The sequence below is a fragment of the Urtica dioica genome, chromosome 9, assembly GCF_054948205.1.
Source record: "Urtica dioica subsp. dioica isolate 48M chromosome 9, U.dioica_male_clone48M_v1_H2, whole genome shotgun sequence".
Classification (NCBI taxonomy): Eukaryota; Viridiplantae; Streptophyta; class Magnoliopsida; order Rosales; family Urticaceae; genus Urtica; species Urtica dioica.
This window is the reverse complement of record NC_142764.1, coordinates 7329323-7337366: the sequence shown is the minus strand read 5'-3', so window position 1 is coordinate 7337366 and position 8044 is coordinate 7329323. Positions and strand designations below refer to the sequence as shown.

General features: G+C 35.8%; 1 protein-coding gene across 1 annotated transcript; it reads left to right on the top strand.

Annotated features, from left to right (window-relative positions):
* The first annotated feature begins 5181 nt into the window (after positions 1–5181).
* On the top strand, positions 5182–6446 carry LOC149384761 (uncharacterized). Its single transcript, XM_089626158.1, has 2 exons — positions 5182–6250; positions 6439–6446. The coding sequence occupies exons 1-2, from the start codon at positions 5182–5184 to the stop codon at positions 6444–6446; spliced, it is 1077 nt and encodes a 358-aa protein (XP_089482284.1).
* The last annotated feature ends 1598 nt before the right edge of the window (positions 6447–8044 follow it).

Here is an 8044-nt window from a genome sequence, read left to right as displayed (position 1 = left end):
GTGGAATCAATATTCGTGTTTTATGCATTTCTATTACTCGACGACATGTGCTCTTGCGTCGTGTGAGTATTTCTTTGAACAAAATATCTCCATCAGTGAGTGAGAATGAGTGAGAGTGAAGAGTTCTGAAATTTAATTTGAAAACACTATGTGTAAGAAATTTAAGTAACAAAGCGCATATATTTGGAGTTTTAAATTTTTGACGCTTATTAGTTAAATTAGACTCACTACCAGACATACATAACGAAATTTTCTAAATGTAGTGTATTTTAGCTGGATACAACTTGTGATACATTTTGACCTTAAGTATCATTGACTCCGAAGCGGCGATTCAGTCAATGATTACATCATGAAAAAAATTCACAATATCATGATTACATCATGAAAAAATTCACAATTATTTCGTGATGAATTCGATCTTTAAGCGATCAAATATCACCTCTATTTAACGAGCGCAAGATTCCATATTTTAATCCCACCTCTTAATGATCATATTACAAACTCTTAAAAACTAAGTATATAATCCAATTAACTATGAAATAACAAATTAAAGTACTCTTAACTTTTAGATCCAAGTCAAATTCAATATTTACATCAACTTTAATATGGCCATCATAGTGACTTATATATCTATGTTATAATCGTTCATTAATTAGACATCTTAAAAACATCACCGACCAAGATTTAACGTTTTACCTTGATTAGATATTTCATACTCTACTACTAGCATTAACATAAAAATACGAACGCTATTGTAAGACATAGTTAAGTGAAGCTTTTAATGCGTAAATAAAAATATCAACTCAGTTTTTACTAATCCAAATGGAGAGATACTTATCTTAACCATCTTCTGTGGAGAGTATTTCCAACCGTACGTTCTAAACAAAATATTTTTTTTTTTATATTCCTAAATAACGACTAAAATTATTGTTCAAGTATTCTTACTTCTACGAATTTTGTTTCTTTCTTATGGTATGATGTATTGATATCTAGCATGTTATTATTATTATTATTATTATTATTATTATTATTATTATTATTATTATTTTGGAATAATATCTACCATGTTATTATGCTGATCTATCTTTTATAGTATTATTTTGTATAGTAAAGTTCATATTAGCTCCTCTTGAGATTTTATTATTCAGAATATCCTCCACTACGTACAACACTACCCTGGCACTATTCTTGTTTGGTGCACTGCAATGTGTCAATTATTACTGTAATAAATTTGTGATATGCTATGACACATATTGCTTTTCATAGATCTTTGCTTCATAAAAAAATTATAATTTAATTAGAATTCATTGGCCACTAATGTCAAAATACCAAACCCTAAAAGTTTACATATCTGTATGGTACGTCTTCCCCTCCTCATTACAGCCTTGTTGTCTCTACTTTTGGGAAGAAAGAAATGAGTTTACGGTTTCTTTCCTTGTTTGTTTTTACCTGTGCATATTTGTTTTATTACTCCTTTATTGAACCTTACCACCATCCACTCGAGTCCACCCTATTATGCTTGCAAGCTGAGATGGTGTGCCTCTACCATAACATAAATGATGCATTCAGCGAGGTTCGGACATAACCTCATGTTGTCTAGTCTGAAGATTGCTTCCTGCTGTTCGATGCTATTTGTTTCCTCGAGAAAAGCATTATGGTCTTTTCCTAGGAATTTTTGGTATCAGAGCCATGGAAACAGAATTACTAAACATAACCAAGAATAGTGATAATCAATTCACAGAGGAAATTGATAATCAGAACGAATACTCTTTAAGTATGGTCTTCACTGAAGATAAATTTAAAGAGATAATCAAACATAAGTTCGAGAAGAAAGAACTTACTTTTCAACCCGGAGTTTTCACGAAATTAAGTAAAACTCTACACTTAAGACAAAGACACGTTTATTATAACATCATCACGAAAGAATACGCTACTAGAATAGACGAATCTAATAGCATGAAATTAATCACCAAGAAGGAGATTAATGACGTTTTCAATCAGATTGATAAAAAGAAAAGAAATAGTATAAAATTCCTACATGTAGGAGGAATAGAAATTCTCATAGAAGCCCTTTTTAGAGAAGGCTTAGACACACCCATAGGAGTGACTGTCAGAGATGGGAGAATCAGAAACTATGACGAAAGTATACTAGGAAAAATATCGGGAAACCTATGCTACAAGAAAATAGGGTTCACGGTATATCCAGGATATTCCATAGCTATTACAGACAGAAACATACAGGATGTTTTAATCCTAGATTACAACTTCCAAAAGAAAAACCTTATGAAAGAAGGCAACTCGCCCATAACCATAAAATACGTCATGGGCATAACACTTAGCAACCAATCAGGTCTAGACATTAAAAAAGATCATGACCATTTAGAAATAAACGACATCTTTAGGGATATCACAGAAAAAACCTTGCCTAATAGAACCTTCATAGAAGAGGAAAGAATAAGGGAAACCAATAGGGAACTCTTAGAAGAACTTAGACAAAGAAACTCTAGACGGCCAACATTAGAAAGAGCCAGTTCTAGCAGACAAATCAGGTATAATCCTAGAGACCATGCGCTAGAAAGCCAACCAGCTAGATTCTCTACCTCAACACCTGAAAATCACATAGAAAGAAACATAGAAATAGAACCCTTTAGGTCAGAAGACCTTAGGAGAAATATAGAAAGGATAAACAAAAACGTAGAGGTTATTAGATCCTCAATAGGGTTGGAATAGTAATGGAGGATATAACTAAACCTCATTACTACCAAGACAACATACAAAAATATATCCCAAGGAGGGATAATAAAACAGATAGGAAATTCCTTTTTGTTAGACAATGGGAAGGAAAAACTATAAACGAAAATATAGTTCATATAGGTTATGCTCTTAACAACGCAAACGCCTTGTTGGGAGAAAACTATATAAGAACTACAAACAAACTAAAAAACAAAATTGATTTATCACCACTCGAACGGTCGATAAACAATAACAATGATAAAATCGATTCCCTCACTAAGGAAATCGAAAAAACTAGTGGGAGTGAGGACAACTCACAAACACTAAACGAAATAAAAAACAAGCTTGAGAACATTCTAGGAAGGAATGAGTCTGGAAAGTTCAAGGATTTGGAAAAACAAATCAAGGAACTAACTAACGTGGTGAACGACATACAAAGGACAGTTAAAATCTTAAACGACAAGATTTAACATGTCACTCTCTGAAGTCAACAAAGAAATCCAAGGATCCGTAAACGAAGTCAGGAAACTCCTGATAGACTTACAAGAGCTCGAAAAGAGAATCACCAGACAAGTGGCAGATCTACGAATTGATCTTGCCAAAGACATGAAAAATATCCTGAACAAACACGAAATGGAAATGAAGAACTATATCGAAACGGCAACAGCCAAGATCATCAAAGAAGGAGAAGATTGCAAATGCCAAGAAGAGTTCAAAAAACTTCTAGACGCATTCAATGGAAGAGCCGTCAAAACAGCACCAGATCAATATAAACAAAGGGAAAGCATACCAGAACCATCTTCCCTACCAAGAAGGAGAGAAAAGGTATCATTCCCAGAAGAAGACTTGGAAGAAGAACCAAGAACTAGGTACATAGGTCAGAAGCAACCTATGAGGGAAACAGTACAACCATTCGTATTCGGTTATACTAGGTACCCCCAAAGATAGAAAAAATGAATTTTTCTATAGAGGAAACGAATAGTCAACAACCTTTTGACGAAGATTTACTCAAGGAAATAGAGGAACATTTCAATGAGTTAAAGATCGAATCATCGGCATCTGACGTAGGATCAGAACCAGAAGATATCCCCGAGACATCCACAAGACACCGAATGTTCATGGACAGAACGGCGGAATCAGGAACAACAAGTGCGAATTTCCCAGAAGAAATCCCACGAGAAGACAGAAGAAGACCCACGACCACTTCAGGATCTACTAGGACACAAAATATCCCAGTAGAAAAAATACCCGAAGGAATAACTAACACTAGAGCCTTGAATCTCGATTGTGGATCTGATCAAGAGCAGAATATCAGAATCCAGAAATGGTACAATGAGATGAAAGTACTAGTATACGCGAATGAATACCTAAGCAGGGTTACGAATGACCCAAATGCAATAAGGGAAGCCATTATGGTAACATTAACAGGAAATGTTGCCAGATGGGCAAAATACCTCATTTTCCCTATAGACTTAGACAGAAGCGGAATCGAATACTTAGAAGCATTCGTTCAGGCTTTATACCAAGAATTCCTAGGAAAAGACCATAATGCTTTTCTCGAGGAAACAAATAGCATCGAACAGCAGGAAGCAATCTTCAGACTAGACAACATGAGGCTCTGTAACCTCTGTGAGCTAGAAGCATTTATATGCGAATACCTGAAGAACTACTACAAGGTAAGCGATCGAACGCTACAACCCAGGTATAGAGATCTTATATTTGATAAGATGCCACACGGTTTTGGAATAAACCTAAAAGCAAGTTTCCCAAATTCGACCTATCCCCAAACAATTGGAGGAGCCATTAGATCGATAAGGGGAAAACTTCTCATGACCTGTAAGGAAATAACAGAAAAGAAGAAAGTCAGGAACGCTATAAAGAAAGGATATTGTTGTGAAAAACAGGAATTCACAATAAAGGATTTTGGATGTAAGAAACAGAAAGAAAAAAGAAGAGAACCATACAAGAACTATTACTACAGAAAACCTTACAACAAATACAGAAACAAGAAGTATCGGAGTTTCAAGAAATACTCCACAGAAAGATACAAAAAGGATTTCAACAATTCGTATAGAAAACCCCAATTCAGGAAGAAATTCTTTAGGAGAAGACCTGAATGGAAGAAAAAACCCCCATGCCCGAAAGGAAAGGGAAAGGACTGCAGATGTTGGCTCTGTAATGAGCAAGGACATTACGCAAATGAATGCCCGGTAAGAGCAACCCGACACGACAATCAAAACTGGAAGAATAGGGTAAAATATCTAGAAGACTTAAGAATGCTAGACATATACCCTATAGAAGATAATATAATAGAGGATAAAGAAGAAATTCTCTACATAGATTATTCCGAATCAGAAGAAGAAACTACAGAGGAAGAAATTAGAATCAGTCAGGAATCCACAGAATCCTCTTCACAAGAAAACGAAGAAGATGAATAGAATCCATAGTATGCACAACATCACGAACCCAAACTCAATCTACATACCAGTAGGATTGAAACACAAAGGACACAAGAAATTTCATGTGCATGCCCTGATAGATACAGGAGCATCTTTATGCATAGCATCAAAGCACATATTTCCGGAAACAGCCTGGCAAGACACTAAGAAGACCTTAGTGGCAAAAATTGCCAATGGAGAAAGCATAGCGATCACAAAATGTATTGTAAACCAAACGGTTGAAATACAGGGAATGGAATTCACGATTGATACGATATATCAATTTGAATCAGGATTGGATTTTATAGTAGGAAACAACTTCCTATTAAAACACCAACCTACCATTCAGACAAATGATCATTTTATCTTGAAAAAGGATAAGTCAAGGATATGCATACCTAAAGTCAGAGAAGCCAAGAAAATCGGACGACAAGATTTTCTTAAAGACTACAGGAAGAACAAAAATGTTAAAACAGAAAACATTGCCGTCTTGGAAGAAAACGACAACGACAACAATTTTTGGGACGCATTTGATGAAGAATGTCATTTGTTCCTTAACAAATGCCAAGAAGAAAATGAGATTGAGGAGCTATTCGAAAAACTTTGTTCGGAAAACCCTCAAGATCAATCAATCAAACGAAAGAGATTTCAAGCCAAGATTGAGCTAAAGGAAGAAGATGACACGATTGACCAACCACCAAGGCGAGTCAACCAGGAAGACACAGAAATCTTCAAAAAAGAAATTGACAAACTTTTATCCCAAGGATTGATAGAAGTGTCAAAAGGACGACATAGTTCACCAGCCTTTTACGTCGCAAAAAAGGATACGACAGACAAAAGACTGGTCATAGACTATAGGGAAGTTAACGAAAAAACCAAGATGGACGCTTACAAGATCCCGCATAAGGAAGATCTACTAAGCTACATTAGAGGCAAACAACATTTCTCATCAATCGACTGCAAGTCAGGATTCTGGCAAATACAACTGCACCCCGATTCAAGAGAAGTCACAGCATTCAGCTGCCCACAAGGATTATTCCAATGGAATGTATTACCATTCGGATTAAAGCAAGCACCAGGTATTTTCCAAAGGTTCATGGACGAAAACTTTAAACCTTACACCCAATTCTGTTGCGTGTATATAGATGATGTATTAATCTATTCTGATACATTAGAACAACACTACAAAGACGTAAAATTCGTTTTACACCTTTGTGAAAAAGATGGAATTATCCTTAGTAAGAAAAAATCAGTTTTCATCAAACAGGAAATTGATTACTTAGGACTAACCATCAAACAAGGAAATTACACCTTACAACCACACATTCTTACAAAGATGTCAGAATTTCCAAGTAAGATTAGTGATAAAAAACAATTACAAAGATTTTTAGGAATTCTTACTTATGCTGAGGGATATATTAAGAATCTTTCAGAAATAAGAAAACCTTTACAAACAATGTTGAAAGAAGACTACAAATGGAATTGGAAAGAATCCGATACCAGGTATATTGACGGAGTCAAAATAAAGATTCTGAAAAATATACCAAATCTACACTTCCCAAAACCCAATGACATTATGATCATTGAGACAGATGCTTCGGACCAATACTGGGCCGGATGTCTAAAAGCTTACACAGGAGAAAAAACTTTTGAAGAATTAAAAAATTCAAAGGGAAAAATACACAAAGAAGAACAGTTGTGTAAATACACAAGTGGATCCTTCTCTGGAGCCACCTTGAATTATCATTCGAATGAAAAAGAATTATTAGCCATTTTAAAGACGGTTAAAAAATTCGAAATACACATAATTCAAAAACCTTTCTTAATAAGGACAGATAACAACAATCTAACTTATTTTAAGAAAATGAAGTTTGACAAAAGATCTGCAAGATCCAGGTCCAGATGGATACGATGGCAACTCGAACTAGCCGAGTATCAATACGAAATTAACCACATTGCAGGTACTGACAATTCTCTACCGGATTGTCTAACACGCGAGTGGAGACCAGGGGACTAGGTTTATAATAACCAACAATGTCCAAATAATTATGGGTATTAATAAACCCAAATATACATATAAAAAGAGATCGTATACGATTCACCGAGAAAACGGTATAAAACAGGACAAGGATAAGTCTATAAAAACCCTCGATACAAATGAAAATTGGTCGAGAATCATCTCACGTTATGATGAGAAGGAGATTAACACAGGTACAATTGCTAAACGCAGGAAACAGACGATGAACATGGACGAACTTAAACAAAAGTTGGAACAAGCTATAGAAGAATATGAAGAATTCATGATAGACGCAAACAGCAAAAGACAAGCGTTGATCCAGAAGGTTCATCGCCTAGAAAGAAAGGTGGGGATTACCCCAACAGTTTTCAGGATGTTTGAAATCCCCCAGGAAGGAGGAGGAAAATCAAGCACTACCTCAAACACAAAACAAACCACCTCAGACCAGAAAGAGCCTACTCCAACACCCGTCAAACCTATGACACTACTTACCCCAAACGATTTCCAGAAACAGGTAAACCAAGTTAGGAAGATTACCAGTCTCTCGAAGATCATAGAAGAAGAACGAGACTACAAACAGGCACTAGAAAAGCCTAAACCCAAGGAAGAACCAAGCCTTAGACCAAGACTAAGCCTTAGGCCAGGAAACCGAAACAAACAACTCATTGATCTTCACAGGATGAACCTAGAAGAGAAAAGAGAACCAAAAATCCAAATAGCCAAACCAACAATCCATAGCTTCTTCGAAGACGCCAACAGCATCCGGAAGCTAACGAACGGAGAAACAGCAACGGTCCAAACAACAGACGGAGCTGACATATCCAGACTTAAGACCCGCATAGGAGTCGACCCGACT

Excerpts from the sequence above, each read along its gene's own strand:
- LOC149384761 (XM_089626158.1), top strand. The coding sequence starts at position 5,182 with ATGCACAACATCACGAACCCAAACTCAATCTACATACCAGTAGGATTG.